The sequence below is a fragment of the Rattus norvegicus genome, chromosome 9 (assembly GCF_021556685.1).
Source record: "Rattus norvegicus strain SHRSP/BbbUtx chromosome 9, alternate assembly SHRSP_T2T, whole genome shotgun sequence".
NCBI lineage: Eukaryota > Metazoa > Chordata > Mammalia > Rodentia > Muridae > Rattus > Rattus norvegicus.
The window spans coordinates 54,327,343-54,347,517 of record NC_141542.1 but is presented as its reverse complement, the minus strand read 5'-3'; the positions used below and the strand labels follow the sequence as shown (position 1 = coordinate 54,347,517).

The 20,175-nt window shown below is 44.7% G+C and overlaps 1 protein-coding gene across 2 annotated transcripts in view; it reads left to right on the top strand.

The window, feature by feature from the left end:
- Positions 1-15,607: 15,607 nt before the first annotated feature.
- Tmem131 (transmembrane protein 131) overlaps positions 15,608-20,175 on the top strand; it is a 146,192-nt gene continuing 141,624 nt past the window's right edge. For both annotated transcript variants that reach the window (XM_087566045.1, NM_001427652.1), the window contains exon 1: positions 15,608-16,057. In XM_087566045.1, the coding sequence (XP_087422171.1) occupies positions 15,880-16,057 (178 nt within the window). In that variant the 5' untranslated portion in view covers positions 15,608-15,879. The remainder of the gene's footprint in view (positions 16,058-20,175) is intronic.

Below are 20,175 nucleotides of genomic sequence, written 5' to 3'. Positions count from 1 at the left end.
GACAGGTGTCAAGTGAGGTTAAGGTTGCAAGTTTGCCTTGGTCTCTGGAGAAGGTTGATGATATTGGGGATACAAAAGTAACTGCTTGGAAGCAATGTTGTTTGTTCTGTTCTTGTTTTTGAGATAGAGTCTGGTTATGTTACCCAGAATGCTTTGAGTTTCTCAAATGACCCTCCTGTTTAGGCCCCTGAGCAGCAACGACTAGGTGTTTACCACTGCTCAGATTAGAGGACAGGTTCTGTTTATCTGGAATGTGACTCTGAGGAAGACATCACATGTCACAAGGCCTCCTTCCCTGCCTGTGCTCAGAGGGAGCTAAGCCAATATGCTCTATCTGTGTATCAAGAGCCCCCCCAGATCTGGTCCCGTTAGTCTGAGCTATTTAGGACAGAATTGGGGTTTTCTGCTCTCTTGACCTTCTTCTGACCACCATTGCTTACCTCAACCCTCGTCACAGCTTGATCCTCCTTATGGGAAGAGTGGGAAGACGCCTTCGCCTTCTTCGTTAGCAACTTATTCTGTTGAAGTGTAAATGCGACCTTTGAGAGCTGCTGACCTGGACACGAAAGGGGTGATTCCAGGAGGAACTGAGACTCTCTCTCTCTTCATGGTTTTCACCTGCAGAGTGATCAGGGAGAGGGGGGTGACCATAGATATTGGTAATGCGTCTTAAGCATCTTCATGGAAGGAAACTTTCTTTTGGTTTCGGAAACAGAGTTTGATGGCAATGACGTTGATGAACCCTTCTCTTCAGAGAGAGTTCGGACAACATGCTTTCTTTTTCTGAGCCTTAGTCTCTTCATGAACAGATGACAGAGCGGGAGTTCAGTTGCAGTCAAGAGCACATGCATACTCAGATATTGCATGGGGGCTCCCCAGACTGAGTCTTTAGGAGTGGGGACCATGCTTATGAGCTTTAAGGAGACTCTGCAGTTGGTGTTAACTTGTACTAATGGTTACTATTTCAGGTGTTTCCTCTTAAATATAATACTATATTAATACCTCAAGCTTGTTATAAAACCTTGACAAATAATACTGTGAACTCTCCCTTCACAAGATTCTGGGGCTTTGGTTGTAGGATTTATCTGTTCAAAGGGAACTTTGGATGAAGTATTTGTTTATAGTAAAAGAATTCTGGGTACTAATGGTGCGTTAACCCATATGACTCTCATTATTCATTGTTTAAGCTAAACTATATGTAATAAATTATATTTAACTCAATGAATTATATTCATTGCACCAACTCGTCGTTTGGTTCTGGGGTGGGTGTAGGGGGAACAGCTACCGGCCGTGGGCAGTGTGATGTCTTACCGAGAAAAAGGTTCCCATGGCCTTCATGTAGGGAAAGCAAAGTGTAGGCGTCTGTATGCCTAACTACGCCATCACCAAACAGCGAGTCCGAAGAACTAGATGAAAGGTCTTGCATTAGGCCTGAGAATCAAGAACTGAAACAAACCATAGGATTGAGAACAGAAATTACAGGCACAGTGAAAAGCAGAACATGGCTGGGGGGAGGGGGAGGGGTGCCTCATCACTGAACCCGATAGGTGAGAAAGAGGTAACAGATATGGGGTAGCATGAGGACTCTAGCCCGTGTCTCCAGCCTACACAGAGCAGAAAAGCATTGTCTCAACCATCTTTGGATAAAGAAAACACCCTGCCCTTTCATGGGAGTATGTGTGTAAACTTCCCGCCCTTCACTACCTTTCCTGGGTAAAGATGAAGCCAAGTGCACTTAAAGCTGTTCAATGCTTTTACCTGGCCAGAACCAAACTGAGGTACAGCAAGCACCCTGGGTTTCTTGCACACTCAAGTTTGTGGCGTGGAAGAGCCCCACCACGCAGAGTTGCTGTTGCTCTGTACCTGTAACTGTCATGGCCACCTTCTTTCCGGAAGCCTTTGCACTTCCACTATGTGGCTCGAGTGATGATTATACTGACATATCCGAGCTTCCTGTTTACGAAGTCATCTCCTTTGACGTCTCCAAGAATAGACTGCCTCCTTGCTCTCTCCCTCGCCCATTCATGCCGTCTCCTCTGTTTCGTTCATTTGATCCATCAACACCTCACATCAGAGAGCACCTTAGGTAACAGGAACGTGGCAGGGAGCAGATAGGTGCCTTCTCTCCTGAAGACCGTGTTCCAAAGGGGGAGGGGGACTGTGAACCAACACATGTATGATTTGTCAAGAGCTGACATACAGTTTGAAGGTAAAAAATAGTGAAGGAAGGTGATGAAGAAATATAGAGGGAGGTACTATTTTTGAGTGGTCAAGTATGCTTTGCTGTCAGCCTAACTTTGAGCAGACAGCTCTGTGAACTTTCAAAAATACTTTATAGGCATGACAGCCTTAGATGATCTGCCAACTGGTACGCCCAGCAGTAGACCCAAAGTTAGGCTAAATCAGGTGACCTCAAAAAAGGTAGGTAAACGCTTCTAAAGTATACCTCGTGACAAATGAAAGAGAAAATAAAAAAAATGATAGCAGGACTGAAGGGAAGAAAGAAAGAGGTGTGGGAGATGGCTCAGTTGGTAAAGACTTGCCATATAATCACAAGGACCTGAGTTCAAATCCCTAGCACCCATAGAAAACCTGGGCACTGTGGTGTATGTGGTGCATTGCGGCACTGGGGAATCAGAGCAAGGAAGGCTTGCTTGACAACTAGTCTAGTCAAAACAGTGACTTCTGGGTTCAGGGGATAGACCTTGTCTCAAAACAGAGAGAACATGTTTTGAGATGCCTGGGGTTGACCTCCAGCTTTCACACATCTGTATACATGAGTGCATACAAGCTCTCTCAGACACACACATAATAGAAGTGAACTGTTAATAATTATGGCTCTGTAATATATGCAATATTATATTTAGCAAAAGAAAAAACCCATGACAGAGCCTAGATATGAAAACTTCATAATGGATGCTTCTAAAAAACAGTTGGCGGGGTTGGGGATTTAGCTCAGTGGTAGAGCGCTTGCCTAGCAAGCGCAAGGCCCTGGGTTCGGTCCCCAGCTCTGAAAAAAAAAAAAAAAAAAAGAACAGTTGGCTTTCTGTATCTGGGTTTTCCAATGTCCAGATTTAACCCTCTATGGTCTGAAACTATTAAGAAAATAACTGGGAAGCATACTGAGTTTGTACAGACTTTTTCCCCTTGCTACAGCAATTATTTGCATATCATTTACATGTTACCTAAAGATGATTCACAGTTATTAGAGGATAACCATAGGTGCAAATACTCTATACGGGACTAGAACATCTGTGAATTTCATTATCTGTGGCTAAATCCTGAAACCAATCCCCTGTGGGTATGGAGAGATGGCTACAGTTTGTCTCCTTGTACTTTATTGATTGAAAAGGCTGAGGTTCTGAAGCTCTTGATCCCAGCCCTGCTCTGGAGTTCCACAGGAAATAGAAAGTAGTCTTCAGAACGCCTCCTCTTAACTTTATGTGAAAACAGATGACTCTGTGGAAACAGGGAGACTTGGGAGGCAGGTGAACCCGGGCATGCGTGGAAATTAAGATGGAGAAGGTAAACTAAGTGTCCAGATTACACAGTTCAGTCAGGTCAGGATGACAGCTCAGGCAGAACTCAAGAGAATTACACCAAGGGAGAAACCGGTCAATCTCAAAAGGCTGCGTGTCTTCTCATTCTATTTATGTCCCGCTCTCTTCTTTACTTTGAGACTGGATCTCACTGGGTAGCCAAGGCTCACAATCCTCTTGCCTTAGATGCCTAAGTGCTAGATTTATAAAATTGTTGAAATCACAAAATCGCAGAGAATAGAATCCAAGTTACAGGAGTCAAAAGACGATGTCCACAATTACAGAAGAGCATCATGGGTAGGCTTTATGGTGACAGAACAGGTTGGTGTGTTGACTATGGCTGTGGTCCCACAAAGCTGTGTGTGACAAATTACTCAGAACTAAGCACACAGAGAGAAGAATAAATCAAGGGCCAGAGAGATGGCTCCGCAGCTAAAAGTGCTTGCCAACAACTGTGAGGTCCAGGGTTCATATCCCTAGTGCCCGCATAAATGCTTGGTGAATGTAGTGACCCTCTTGGGATTCCAGTACTGAGAAGGTGAAAGCAAGCTGGCTGGCTCAGCCCTATCAGCTCTCGGTTCAAATGAGAGATGCTGCTTCAATAAAAAAGGTTGAGAGCAATCAAAGAAGATGGCCGGTCTCAACCTTGGACTTACACACACCTGCACATAAATGTGCGCTCACACATATGCAGACATACTGACACGCAAACAAAAGAATGAATTAAGGCTGGGCATAGTGGCACACACCTTTAACACCAGCACTCAGAGGCAAAGGCGGGTGGATATCAGTGGATTTGATGCCAGTCAGCCTGGTCTACAGAGAGAGTTCTGGGACTACCAGGGGCTATGTAGAGAGACCCTGTCTAAAAAAAAAGAAAGAAAGAGAGAGAGAGAGAGAGAGAGAGAGAGAGAGAGAGAGAGAGAGAGAAAAGAATGAATTATATTGATGAAAATAAGTCTCCATGGGTGGGCCTCGCATTGGTTTCCTGGTCTTAATTACACACTATAACTATGGAAGACATTACCATCATTGGAGTAGAAAGGGTATTAGGTAAAAGTAGCCAGAACTTCTTTATTTTCATTTCTTAATGCTGTATGTAAATATATAATTACTTTTTAAAAGAAAAAATTTAAATTAGAATAATAGTAAAACCCTTTAGCCAGATTTGTGGATCAATTTGTGGATACTGACATTTTCTATTATGCTGTGATGCTGTATTTCTCTCCTTAATGAGCAAGAAGAATCCGTCAAACTTAAAGGAATCTTGTACTTATTTACTTCATTCCTTACTTTCTTAGAATGTAGCCCTCACAAAACATCTTGGTCTTATTTATTTAGATTTTTTTGTAAGTTCTCATATAGCTCAAACTTGCCTAAAAGTCGCTATGTACTCCCAGCTACTGCTCCAGTCCCTGTCTGTATGCCACCATGCTTCCTGCCATGATGATAATGGACTGAACCTCTGAGACTGTAAACCAGCCTCAATGAGATGCTTTTCTTTATAAGAGTTGCCATGGTTACGGTGTCTCTTCACAGCAATAGAACAGTGACTAAGACAATTAGGAACTATAGGCTACTTACCACTGCTCTTTGAAGGTACACACCGAGGCCCGAGGGACTGCTCAGCAATGAAGACCACTTACTGCTCTTCCAAAGGACCCAGGTTCAGTCCCCAGCACCCACGTGGCACCTGAGAACCACCTGCAACTGGGTTCTAGAGGACCCAACACTCCCTCTTGACCTCCTCAGGCAAAACACTCATATCTCTATCTCTCTCTGTCTGTCCGTCCATCCATCCATCCATCCATCCATCCATCCATCCATCTGTAAATAAACTTAAAAAATTAAAGGTACACAGCGAAGGAAGGAACCTCAGCATACCCACATGTTTGCACCGAGTGCTATGATTTGGAAGTATCTCTGAAAATCTCGTGTTAAATGCTTAACACCTAGGCAGGTCCTTTGTGAGATTGTTAGGATTAGAAGAGACCAGGAGGTCAGGGCTCTCCCAGTGGGCTCACTGGCTTTCCTAATGGAGGAAGAGTTTGGCTTCCTCCCACCATTAGTGCTCTTCTGCTACGTTACCACAGAGCGGGAAGGTCCCCATAAGATACTGATGGCCTGCCATGGTTTCCCAGGCTGTAAAACCATGAGAATATGGTTTTGCTTATAAATTCCTTTCCCCAAGTATTCTGTCATAGCAACAGAAGACAAATTAAGCCACCAAGCAACAGTCCTCAAGTGGGAGGTCACAGGGCCCTGGGGGTATCTGTAATAGGGATTTCAGATATAAGTTCTGCCAGTGATTTTATTTAGACTCATCTTCAATATTTGTATCTCTTAACAAGAATCGCAAATGTCTGATTAAGCTACCTTGGGATAGGGGTTCATAGTCTATCCACCAAGGGAGGGCAGAAAATGTGACCAGAACAAGGGCCTGTTTCTTATGTGCAAGGTAGCAATGCTCTCAGAAGGAGGGCAGCATTTATGCCAGACATGCCCGGGGAATGCCCAAGCAAGCATTTCTATTAGGAACAGACATGCAGTAGCTCGACTGTAGGATGTCAGGCTCAGAAGAGATCTGTGTTGAAGACTTAAGCTCTCTCAGGGAGGGAGAACATTCCTGTTAAGCCATCATGTCAGGACCCAGGTCACATGGTATTCCATCCGAATACCATGAAGACATCGTAAGTCTCTCTGCATACTGAGTTACAGCGCAAAGGATCTTGGGAATCCTGCCAGGGTCACAGAGTAAGCAGAGGAGTTTAGCTGGTGCAGAGCTGGACCTGGGCCACGTGAGCTACATGAGCAATCTTGCCCTGGCAAGGTTCTGGTCCCTTTGTTGGTGCTGCCAGGTTGGGCAAAAGCTGCTGGCTTCAAATGCTGGATAAGTGCAGGAATTCCTTGGGTGAGCATTTCCCAGGCCTTGATGAGATTTTAGGTCGGCTCCATGGGTACCAACAATGGTCTAAGGTCCCTTGTTATCCATCCATAGAACAAGTAACCTGAGGAGGAAGGAGGTCAGGCAGCTGAGGGTATATTGTAGTACCCGGGTGTGTTTCACACTTTTTTGTTGTAGAAAATTCCAGCATATCTAAACGTAGAGGCATTAGCCTAAGGAACCAAGCGCTATGTACCAACCACTGAGCTTTGATTACCGATCCATAACCAATCTTCGCTCATCGGTGGCCTTTTTCACTGCTTCTATGGATTCTTTTTAGATAGATCACACTACGTCATTTCATCCATAATTATTGCAGTTTGGATTTCTTTTTAAATACCTATAATATCTAGCCATGGTGGTGCATCCTCGTGATCCTAGAACTTTGAGAGCAGAGACAGGAGGGTTATGAGTTTGAGGCCAACCTAGGCCATAGAGGAGATCTAAACTACCTTATCCTACATAGTTAGATCTTGTCTCAAAAACAAACAAACATGCCCAGTCAGGCTAAGCGGGCATGGTGGAGTCCATAATCTTAGCACTCAGAAGGTAAGGAAGGAAGACTGTGAGCTCAAGGCTGGGCTGAGCTACATAGCAAAACCCATCTTATTGAAATATTGCTTCAATATTCAAATATTCTTCTATTTTATTAATGTATAAACTCAAAAAAATTTTTTAAAAAAGCTGGCTTCCCTACAACTGCTTTTATTCCATACAATCTGCTCCCCCCACACACAAAAAAAGAAGACAACACCTATCACAGGACTGTGTATAAATAGTCTCATCTTCTTCCTCCAACTGTGTAAGAGAACTGAGCTCCACCCATGTCTTGAAGTTAGCTCTGATCACGAGTTGTTTTGGAGCATGTGTGAAAGTGGAAGTAATGAATTGTCAGTTCTTGTCAGAAATCTCAGCTGATGGCAGAAGATACTCCCTTCTCTCTGCTGGGGTGGCCAATGTTATTTATTCATCAGCCCTGAGTGAATGTATATTACAAGAGGAAACATTGAAATTTATTGCTGCAACACCCCACTCATGGTACCAATTTCTGTCCTGGTTTACTTTCTATTGCTGTGGCCAAAAACAACTTGGGGAGGAAAAGATTTATTTGCCTTGTGGGTCCAGCATTGAGAGAAGCCAATCCAAGAACTTGGAGGCAATTATTGAAGCTGAGACGATGTAGGAGTGGTGCTTACTGGTTTGCTCCCCATGACTTGCTCCTTTTATATAACCTAGCACTTCCTGCCCAGGGTTGGCATCTCCCTGAGTAGGCTGAGCTCTATTGTATCAATTATTAATCAAGAAAACGCCCTAGGGATTTTCTCATTGGCCACTCTGATGGAGGCAATTATGAAGAATTGATGTTCCCTCTTCCCACATAACTTTGGTTTATGTCAGGCTGACAAAAACGAATGAGCAAAACCAGCATCTATGACTCAGGTAAAATACTTGGGCTTTAGTTGGTGATTTCAGAAACCTCCAAGCAACAATTAAGTGTGTTTTAGTGAAAACCTGATTGAGGAGTCCCTTCATTCACCTTGGTGTTTCAGGTTTGTCTTTAATGATTTATTTAACGTGAACTGGTGTTTTGCTTGATCGTATGTCTGCGTGAGGGTGTTGGATCCCTTGGCATTGGAGTTACAGACGACTGGAAACTGCCATGTGGCTATTGGGAATTGAACCCTTGAATCCCAGTCTTCTGGAAGAGCCGCCAGTGCTCTTAACTGCTGAGCTGACTCTCCAGCCCCTCAGTCACCTCTTATCATATTCCTTAATTGTTCTTTGCTGTCATTTCTGTAGAGACATTTTTAATTCTTTCACCTTTAATAGTTATAAAAGTGCTTTGCCAACTAAAACTCCACAGACACACAAACCTTTCCGTTAATTGGCCCTGAAGATGGAACGGAAGGCGTGACCCTGGCCCAGGAGTTGTGTCTCTGCTTTGTTATCATCTTGGATAAATCCTAGAATTTCTGGGCCTCGTTTCCAATAATTGGCAATAATCATTGTTGTAACATGGACAATAATGAGCGTCTGTTTGCACTACGTATCTCCTTGGAACTCAGTTCCTTCAAGCCTTACAACTAACCTAGTCACCTTTTTTTTTTTTTTTTTTTTTTTATCACTGTTGAAGATAGGAAAGTGTGGAAGCTGAATTGAGTGAGGCTGAATATTGTTCATCCCATGGCCAAAGTGAAAAGGGTGTTCCCAAAGCCAGCCTCAGGTAAACACAGGAAGCTAGTTCCTGGCACTTTCTTTTTCCCAGTGCAGGAGGTGGAACTCGGTGTAAATGGTGTATTTCTTATAAGACCCCAAGGGGCTCTCAGCGATCATGATATTTATGGTTATTCAGAAGTCAAGCTACATTGTCCAAACTAGCATTTTCTTCCACATACAAAGCAGTTCCTTTACACACAATTCTGTTTCCCACAGAGTGTCAGGACATACTTTCTGGGCATCAGAGACTATGGTGTTTTCTTACCTGGGTTCTCTTTAAGGGACTCAAAGCCTCAAACCTTTCTAACAGCTTGATGGGAACTAGAGTTAATAATAAGTTACTTGTTGAAGCCTGTAAAGGGAATAGATGCTAAGTGTTCCTACTCAAAAAAAATTGTATGTGAGGTAATGCTGAGTGTTCATTAACTTTCTGAAGTCATCCCACAATGCATACATTGTTACAAGTTATCTTGCCATACATGGTAAACATATACACATTGTATTTGTTAGTTTAAAATTGTTAATTATGAGACCCTTCCTCACCTTCTAAGCAAATTGTAAAGAAAGCTTTTTAAAAGAAAACATTCCCTTAAGAACTTGCACATGGGGCTGGAGAAATGGCTCAGTAGTTAAGAGCAATGACTGCTCTTCCAAAGGTCCTGAGTTCAAATCCCAGCAACCACATGGTGGCTCACAACCATCTGTAATGGTGACAGTGTACTCATATAAATAAAATTATAAAAAAAAAAAGAACTTGCACATGTCATTTGCTAAGCTTTTTCCTGTTAATATGTATTTGATTGACTGTTTGGGGGCTTTTGAAATAGAGTATTTCTATATAGCCCTGGCCAGAAACTCACTGTGTAGGCTAGGATGGCCTTTAACTTGTGACAGTCTTCCTGCCTCTGCTTCCCTAGTGCTCTGCCACCCCCACCCCCCCACCCCCCCACCCTCCCACCCCCTACCCCCCGGCTTCGAACTCTTGTTAACTGCCGCCATTGCATTAGTTGCTTTTCTCTGGTATTATTTCTGAGCTATGTGTTTGTTAGTGAGGGTGGGTTTGGGTGTGGTTGTGGTCAGCAACAAGATCTTAGTTCGTGTGGGTTTGTAAATTGGAAAGGAATTTGATTTCATTGAGGAATAAATAAAGAAAAAGATATTCAGATAGGAGCCCAACACCATAGCTTCTGCCTATAATCCCAGCATTTGGGAGGCTGACATAGGATTATCATGAGTTTGAGGCTAGCCTGGGCTTCTAAGCAAGACTCTTTCTGAAATAAGAACAACAAAAACAATAAATACTATTGTTCAGATAGGAGGAATCACTATTAATGTGGACTGCAGTGTGGAATCCACTGCAGAGGACTGCACCTATTTGTCCTATCATGGGCATTCATAGGGTAATATACATAATTGAACAGGCTCAACGCTTAGGCTTTATGAATTTGGTTTTTCTCTTGTTTAAAAGAGTAACAGCTGGCTGGAGAGATGGCTCAGTGGTTAAGAGCACCGACTGCTCTTCCAGAGGTTCTGAGTTTAATTCCCAGCAACCATGTGGTGGTTCACAACCATCCATATTGAGATCTGATGCCCTCTTTTGGTGTGGCTGAAAATAGCAACAATATATTCATATCATTAAATAAAAAGGAAAAAAAAAGGAATAATAGCAGAAGAAACGCACCAAGGGAGGAAAACCTGTTCCTGCAATTTTGTCTTATCCTTTGGAAGATGTCCTGTATGCTGCTGTTCCTCGGAGAAACCAATCAGATCTCAAAATCTAGGGCTTAGTCTGAGCAGATTGCTCAGTAGACTGAAGATTAGAGAAAATATGCGGTGTGGCTTCTCGGCCACTCAACTGCTGTGGCCTTTGTTCAAACAACAGAACACATGAATGAGACAACTGAAACAACCGCAGTAATTGGTGCTGTGCTGGTGAAGAGGAGGAGGTGCTTCAGGTAGAAGGGGAACCTAGAAAGTAGGCCCTGGGGCGACCAGCATGGCAATGGCCAGAGACAATGAGAGTCACAAAGCCTGGAGGTGTGCAGAACGGACAGCTGCTAAAGACCATCGTGAGTCAGATGGCGTAGCGCTTTGCGAGCCATCACAAGCTCTTTGCAGAGATGGTATCTCTGTGGGAGTGTCAAGAATAAAACACAGGCCACCCAAACTACATGGATGCACAGAAACCAAAGGCGCTCGCTGGAGAAGCAGTTCATGAACTGGGAAAAGTCAGGTTTCCTTTAGTGCCAGAAAGAGAGAAGGGGGGAGGGGAGGGTGGTCCCTGGTGGTTATGCTAATTGAGGACCAAAGTGCTGCATTCTGGGTAGGGCTAAAGAACACTGACAGATCCTTTCACTGGCAAACAGGAACAAGTCTGCAGTTGGGTCAAAAAAGGACGGATTGTGGGGTCACTCAGAGTTCTCCTTCGTTCCTTGATCAGCTCCAGTTGGTCAGAACCAGGTACTGCAGCGGCACATTCCAAGGTGAAGTCTCACAGGCTGAGGCCAGAGGTGGAAATTTTCCCTTTTCCAGGTCGAAGTGGAGAGCTATCCTGCTCTAGCTGAAATCCAGGAGTTGGCAGAACCCACACCGGAGCACGGCAGCAGCAGAGGCCAGGAGCAGTTTAGGAATGAACAGAGAGGGATGCCTAGAGCATTTTTTTTTTCACTGAACAACTTGAGGGATGGAGTTACCCTGGAGATAAGAACCGTTGTGGGTGGAGTAGGCTTGGGGAGGGGAAGATTAGAGGTCACCTCAGTTTAAGATGACTGTGAGACTTGTGAGTGGAAATAGCACAGGCAGGAGTCGGGCTGTGCATGGAGCTGCACCTGGCGATGTGGGTAGCGTTGAGTGGCAGGGAACCTCGTGCACGTGTGCATCACTTGGGGAGCCAGAGACACAGGACTCCAGGGATCCCAACACTACCTTCATTTGTGTGAGTGTGCGTGCATGCGAATATGTAAGAACACACACACACACACACACACACACACACACACACACACACACACAGGGGAATAATCAATGGTGTGTTGGTGAGGAGGAGGAGGTGCTTCAGGGAGAAGAAGAACCTAGGAAGTAGGCCCTGGAGCAGCCAGTATGACAGCAGCTAGAGACACTGAGCTACACCTGGCCCAGAGGATGCAGGAGGAGAGGCCATCAGAGACCACGGTGAGCCGGAATGTGTGCAGGTGTGGGAGCCGTCATGAGTGCTTTGGCTTTGGCCTGAGGTGGGGATTCTCCTGATAGTCTCCTCACATATTCTAGGTAGTCATTTTGGAATGTAAATTGGTCAGTGATTTTATTTTTAAAGTCTCACTGTTTAGTATAGTGTTTTTTGGGAACTAGAAACTCTCATTAATAATTATTTTTGTGACTCTTCCATGAGCCAGACGTTATGTTTTACATATACATTTTATTCTTATTTAAAATACAAACAACCTATAATTTGGGAGGAAGAGAGAGAGAGAGAGAGAGAGAGAGAGAGCGCACTCAGCAGGTAAAGTCACCTGCTGTTTATCTGGATGACCTTGTTTCTGTCCCTGACATGCTGTGGTAGGGGAGAACTGAACTAAAAGGTATGTTCTGACCTCCACACGTGCACCACAGTAACACAAACCCCCAAAGTAAATAGGCAAAATTAAAGTGCAATTAAAAAACTGAAAAATATTACTCGTGGGGCTGGTGAGATGGCTCAACAAGTAAAGACACTTGCTACCAAAACTGATGAGCTGGGTTCAAATCCCAGGACCCTCGGTGGAAGGAGAGAACTAACTTTCCCAAAATATCCTCTCACTTCCACACAAGCACATATGTGCACGCGTGTGCACACACACATACATACACACACATAGAGACAAAATAAATAAATAAAATTAAAAAAAGAAAAAGAAAAACTATACCTATTGACCTGTCCAAGCTGTAGACATTAGCATGATTCCTTGTAATATTTTCAGAGATGCATTGATCAAGTCCATCTACTCTTCTGTCCTTCCTCCCATCTCTTCCAAACTGTAATAGTCTTTTTTTCTTACAACATACTCTGCTTACTTTTTTAACTCATTAGGCAGTTCATAATACCCATTCTGCAGATCAGTAAGCAGAAGCCAGAAAAACTGAGTAGCATTCATTAACATCAATAGCACTAATAAAGTGGAGGACTCAGATGTAAACCAACATGAATTGCTGTTGCCCCCAGTGACAATTCCTTAATCTGGGTAAAAAGCAAAAATGAACAACAAAAAATTCCCAGTCTCCATAATCTGAAGTGACCACTGCTAATAAGTGGAGAGTTTTCAGTTTGGAGCATGTATCAAAAATCACCCAGAGAGTTAAAATACTGGTGACTGCTTATCCCGTTTGGAATGTCATAGACCCGGGATGTATCAGGATAATTTGTATTGGCAACAAGTTCTTGGCTGTGGCTGGTCCTAGGGATGAGAACCAGTGGCTTGAGGGTTTTCCCTGACTTTTCCCAGCTAATAGCATCCCTTTGCAATGTCTAGATCTTGCTAACATCCAAAAGGTTACTGCAATCCATTCCTCCTGGCCTTGTCATACCCTCTAGATATGATGATGCTAATGGCCATTGGGTACAGGGGAAGTTTTGACCGTGGTGAGTCCTAATAGAACCATCTAGGCAATGATAATCTAAAAGGCTCTTGAGCCACTACCTTTGGCAATCAGACTATTCAGGCGATGGCCCCCAAGGAACTGGAATTTCCCTAGGAATCTCCCGATGAGGGAAGTGAAAGGCTAAGGCCCGGGTGCCAGCCTCAGGAGGAACCTGTCTCCCAGGAAGAGATTTGCCACAATTCGGACAGCTTCTCAGATCACATTGCAAGGAGGTTACAGACAGAGATGGGCAGGGCCAAGCCTTGACCGAGGTTGCTTAGGTGCAAAAATACCTTTTGCCCTCTGTTTAAACTTAAACCTGTGTTACACCACTAAGATGGGCTTGGGGAACTTTAACCTTCCTCTTCCCACTGTGGCCACACTGAATAAATCTCGCTCTGCTTTTCACTTAACTTGTTTCTTTAATTGGCGTTGCTGAGGATAGGCCGACCAAAGACTGCCTTGTCTGTTTAGGGCTGCTGCTGCCCAAATGCTGACTCTGAAGAGTCAGGTAAAAGCCTGTTCAAGCATCTCAAGGAGCTATTTAAAGATAAGAACACAGCTCAAAATTACACAATTAGGTATAGGGTCTTGGAAAGAACTTGTGTTGAGAAAAAGGGCCCACCGCAGAGGCAGTACATACATGAGGCTCGACTCTCTTGAACCTGCCCGTATATGTTCAAGTGCCAGTGATACTTACATATCCTTGGGCTTAATTTCTCCCAGTGTTAGAAACCTTCCATACAATTCTCTTCCTTGCCTTAGGCACATTTCAAAAGCCAGTTGAGAGATGATTACTGCTATTTCATTACATTAAGGAGAAAATTTAAGCACTGGGTTGGATCCAGAACTGAAAACAATGAACTCAAATTTAGTGCTAGTATTCATAAATTTTTTTTTTAATCACTAGCAGTCAGGGGTGGTGGCACATGTTTCTAATCACAGTATTCTACGGACTTTTAAGGAACATAGTTGAGTTCCACTCCAGCCTGAGCTACACAGTGAGTTCTAGGTCAACCTAGGCTTCAGAAGGAGACTGCCTGGGTGGGGGTGGGGGGCAAACCAAAAACCATCAGGGGTGAGGTCACCTTCAAAATATATTATTAATTTACATGCTCACTTCACAAACAGGACGGCAGCAGAAGGGAGGACGTTGAGTATCTTTTAAAATAAGACTTTCTGAAGTTCCATTTTCTTTTCTAGTTTGTTCTAAGACATGCAATAGGCAAATGTGACCTTTTAAATAGACCGACTAATCAACCAAAAGCTGAGAAAAGCAAAAAAAGACTCTGGGGCTAGGCTCTTGGGGGAAGTGACCAGGCTAGCAAACTGTGACAATAACTTCCCCTTCTCAAAATGGCCTAGATTAAGACTCGTAGAGGGCAGACAGACACACAGATACATATACACACTTTAACCTGGGAGACATGAGGTTGCTTCTTAAAGAAGACTAAGACACACCACGTTTAATTTGGGCCTTTGAAAGGAGTATGTACATAGAAACATTAATCATTCCAAGATAGAGAAAACCTAGTCTGGCTTCTAGGGAGGCACACCTTGCCACGTTCCTCAACCATTCCCCAACTGATGCTTTTCGCACACACGGTAAGTTTCCAAATACAAACAAGCAAAGAAACAACATAAAAGGGTTTCCTGTGAACATGAGGTACGAGGATTCCATTAAGCCTCTCTTGGGTACGCTTTGGAAGACACAGACGTAAACAGAGCGGGTTCCCATTCTCAAGGATGCACCGCCAGAAATTGAATCGGACCCTGAACACTCCCCATGTCAAGGCCATCGAGGAGCAGAGGGGCGATTCGGAGGAGTCACTGGCACGGACTGTTGGCATTGGACTCCGGATGCCTACCCAGACCTCTGGAAGGCTTCAACATTGCAGTACCACTAGACTCGGGTTTGTCCCGGCGTCGGAGGCGCGGCCGGGCCCCGCCCACGCACCAATGCGGCTGCGCACCGTGGCCACCCCGTCTCCCCTGTGACTGCCGTCACTGCCTCCGTGAAGCTCCTGCCGCCATCTTAACTCCTGGCCGGCCCGGGTCCCTTTCCCTCCTCCTCCTGGGCCCCGCAGCGGTGACAGGGTGCGGTTGGCCGCTCCGGCCCGTCAGGTCGGTGAAGCCCGTGGGATTCTGAGGGCGTGTCGAGGAGTCGGAGCTCACGGAGTCCTCGGGAAACACGCGAACGGGCGGGCCGCCCAGGTGTTGGCACGGAGGGGGCGGGCCCCTGCGCTCCGCCCCGCCCCTCAGAGGCCAGCGCCGGGGCCCGCGGCCCTTGCCCGTTTCCAGTATGGCCGCCTGCCGTGCCTGACCCGCGGCCTCTCCGTTCCGGCTCTTCGTAGGCGATGCCGATGCCGAGGCTGTGACTGACACTCTCGCTCCCACGCACGCACCGACCCGGACCCACGCCGGGAGCCCGAGCCCTGGGCCCACAACCGCTCTCTCCTCCGGCACCGCGCCCACAGCCCGGACCACGGCTCCCGCGCCGCTGCCGTCACCTCGCGGAGAAGGGTCGCGCCGGACCTCGAGCTTGGCGGCCCCCGGCCGGCCAGGATGGGGAAGCGGGCGGGAGGAGGAGCAGCCGCCGCCGCCGCCTCCGCGTCCTCCGGGGCCCGGCTGGAGCCCGCGGCCGGCCGCGGCGGGGGTCCTCGGAGCGCGGCCGCCGGCCTCCTGGGAGCGCTGCACCTGGTGATGACCCTCGTGGTGGCCGCGGCGCGGGCCGAGAAGGAAGGTGGGTGGCCGGCGGCAGGCAGAGGGCGGCGGGTGGCGGGCCACGGGCGGGAGAGGGAGGCCCGCGGCGGGCGCCGGCGCGAAGTTGCTGGGTCGAGCCCCGTCCCGAGCCGGCGACTCGCGGTTCGGCGAGCTGCCGCGTCGGCCGCGCGGCGCGGCTCTGTAGCTGCTCCGTGATTCCTTTCCTTTGCCGTTCCCCGGTCTTCCCCTCGTCTGCTGTCAGTGCCCATTTCAAAACTTCCCGAGCTCTCGTAGGTTCTTGCTACTTGGCCCGCTATGTGGTGTGGAGGCACCCGGTTTCTTGGTGGCTCCTGCTAGGTCGGTCGATCGCGGGACGCTTTTCTTGTTATCCCCTTTGTCGGGTTTTAATTTGTGCATGCGGACGGAGCTCACTTTAAAATGCGGTGGTTAAAAAAAAAAATAGCGAGACTGATGGGAAAGACTTAAATACACAGCTTATAAAATTTATATTTGCTGGAACATCTCTTTGAAGAGGCTCTTGTTTCTTTAGTATTCTTATTCAGTATCCCTTTGCGGCGTGGAGGATTGTTTGCTTGTTATTAGCCCTAAATAGAATTTCATTTGCCTCTAGTAAGCTACTGGAAGCCGATTTCCATTTCTGCATTAATAGCCTCACGTAATTTCGGTACCTTTTCTCTTTGGTGTGTGAGCCCTTAGAAACAAATGGCAGCTTGCATACCCTTCACCTATAAATTCATAATTGAAGCCTCACTCCTGTTTTAAAAACTCCCCTAATATTGTAAAGCTGTAAAACTGGTACTTTGACAAGGTCAGAAATTACTTTATAATCTTGAAGATCAAAACTGATTTGGGGGGTGGGGAGGGGGTGTCTCCGGACTACCTGTTTCTGTGCAGAGCCCAGGGGAGGAGGGAGGAGTGTGAGCAGTCACAGAGCCTTCATGAATTAATTCACAGCGAATGCTGCTTTTTTTTTTTAAGATTGAGAAAACTAGTTAGATTATCTTTCATTACACACCAGAGGAATTCTACAAGGAAATATAATTTCTTTCCTTATAATTTTGAAGTTGTTTTCCTGTATGGTTATAAGATCCCTGTTACTGTCTGGCAACTGCAGAGGTAAACCAGATTAGCCTTAAAGTGTAACTATTTGTCACTCTATTATTTATCTTTCTTAGAAACATTACATTCCCTCATTGAACTCTATAAACAGCCTCAGTCTGGTTAACAGCAAGCAGGGATTTGGCAAAGGCAAGATTATTTTAAGCATGAAAAATGTTGCTTTAAGATGGTCAGGCCTCAGATTGCCATAATTCTTCTTATTATTTATGATCGTCTGTTAGTTTAGTGTTGGTATGGGTGACTGTGGTAGCCAACATTTGGACATGTGTGTTGAGTGAACCTTCTATAGTTTGATAATTGAGTGGGCATGTCTTCTTGTGCTTCGCTGTGACCCAGAGGGGGACTTGCTTTGCTTTGCTGTTGATTGCCTTGTGTGGTGCAGGCGCACAGTAGGTGCCTCGCCTTTTCCAATCATCATTTTATACACTAACTTTGGGGGCACAGTTAAGTAAATTTGTTTGAGGATATTAGTCTGAAATATATTTGCATAATTTACAAGTGCCCATGCACCTCTCTAATATTCGTAAATAATGTGGAAGGGCCAAGCCTGTAGAGTAGCGGCCAAGGTGTTAAGTATGAAAGGAAGTGATTGAGTCAGCCACTGGGCCTGGCCGAATCAGACATCCTTCGTGGCAGTGCTGTATCTGGGGGAACCATTTGTACGGATGGAATAGTTATTTAAGATATTAGGAGTAATTATATTAATATATATCATATGTCTTAGGCTCTCATAAATAGGTCTGGTTCTAATCAAATGTTCCAAAAAAAAAAAAATCTCTCAATAAATGTTCTACTCTCTAAACATGCTTTTAGATCAAATTCCAGTCCTGTTTTTATTTTGAATAAGTAGGGGAAATGGAATTGATTTTCGCCCAGGATTGTGACACAATGTCTTTGGCCTCTGCTGTGGCAAATAGAACATTCGCCCCAGTGCTGTTGAGTTTTTGGTTTTTGTTTCTTTTCTTTTGTTTTTGTTTTTATTTTCAGAAAGTTTGGTCAGACTTATGAAGAAACCTACGTTTAGTTTATCTCTTTACTCCCTGAGGATCTTCTGTGTCAAGTGATATAGTTTGACGTTTCCAAGAAGGGATCTGCCAGCAAATCTAGTGGTGGTTCTCTGTGTATTTTGTATATTTGTATATTTTTTTTCCTGCACTGCAGTAGAATTTCCTAGAAAATCAAGACAGAGTCAAAGTCACTGTCTCAAAGGAGAGCTGCAGGCAATGCTGGATTGCCTAATGCAGCTCCGAGTGTTTGACCCAGATGGTCATTTTCCTGACAACATGAGCCATTCCTTGTCTTAACATCCTTGTCTGTCTTCGGACTCTATCTTTACACACATCTTACCTGACCTGTGAAGTGTGTTATGTTATCGCTGGTCCAGAGGAAAGGGAGCTTTGACAACGTTTGACTACTTTAATGTCTGTAGAAACTCTGAGATAGTTGCCAGACTTAAAGTCACCATAATTACTATAGATAACCTGGCTAGTGTAAGAGTGTTCTTGAGAGTAACATTTACATACTGAAAGCAGAGAGTCTCTTTCTGTCTGTCTCTCTGTGATAAAAGACGTTATTAAAATACGCACACAGTGAAGATACATATATCTTATATGACTTTTGATGGAATCTTGGCTATAAGTCAGTCATTATGGCAAGCAAGTCTTTTTTTTTTTTTAAGTTTTATTTTTCGTGTTTGAATGTTTTGCCTGCCTGTAAGCATGTGTGCTGTATGAATGCCCTGTGCTCCACAGAAGAAGGGGTCAGATCCCTCAGAGCTGGAGTTACAGATGATTGTGAGATGTCTGATATGGGTCTTTAGACCTGAATCTGGGTCCTCTGCAAGAGCAGAAAGTATTAACTGCAAAGTCACCCGCCCACCATCCCGAGCCCAGCTGATAAGTTTTTAAAACATCATATGCATTCATTTCATTGTGAAGTGGAGTTTGGAAGGTGTGGTGCCTTTTGACTCACTCTAAACTAACTATTTACATATCTAGTAAATAAAACTTGGGGCTGATTTTTGGACTGTTTCATTCAGTGACAGTTTGAGTCTGAAGGCTGTGTGTGTTTTCATTAATTGGTAGTTAAAGGCAAGGACTAGTCTGTAGTGTTATTAAGACTTACTTATTTATTTATTTTCTGCTCATGTGTGATGCTTTCATGCACAAATTTTATTTTCAACTGCATTTGTGTCATACAGAATATGGTATTCTCTATATAAAGCATTAGAACCAAATGCTTAGGACTTATGGCTGGAGGAAGGGAGGTAAAAACCTGTTAGTTGTCTGTCTTAGGCTCATAGAATTGATTAGAGAGATGCACTTTCTAATGTAAAGTTATGTTTTAAGGAGAGTGAGGTGTTTCGTCCTTTGGGTAGAATGTCTACATTTTAATTTAGAGCCTTTTAAATAGGGTGATACAGTATGAACACTATAAATGGGCTTGTTTTGCTTTTTCTAAAAGCTGTTTAGTAGTTAGAAACATTGGAGTCCTGTAGTTGGAAGACGTATGCCCTTTGTTTTCTATAAGCATCTTCTTCCTCTTTCCAATATTTCTCTCTGTGAATTCTTACCGTCAATCTGATAGGCACCTTTGAAGAGATGATCTTTGGAAGTAGTTGTAAAATCATCTCATTTGTTAGACTTTTGATAAAACATGTTCCTCTTAGTGGCACAGTAAATATGTCTTTTACTGGGTTCTCAGTACCTTAGAGGTGCTTTCCCTTGTGGTTTATTTCTTTTTGGTTTGCCGAACCAAGAGGTCTGAATTCTCCATTTTGTCTGTTGAGAGCAGCTTAGGCCTTATGTGAGGAGTGGACTTTGTACTTCTTGGTTGTCACTGTGTCCTAGCCAGCTGTCACTGCTCTGCATGTGCCAGTTGGATGGTGTCTGTCTGCATCTGTGTGTCTGGCCAGCAGCATACACTGAGGTCTGGGCAGGATTAGCTTACACCACCTCCCATTTTCAGTTGGTATTAGTGCCACGTTATTCCTCGGCCATGTTAAACTCAGTCTTGAAC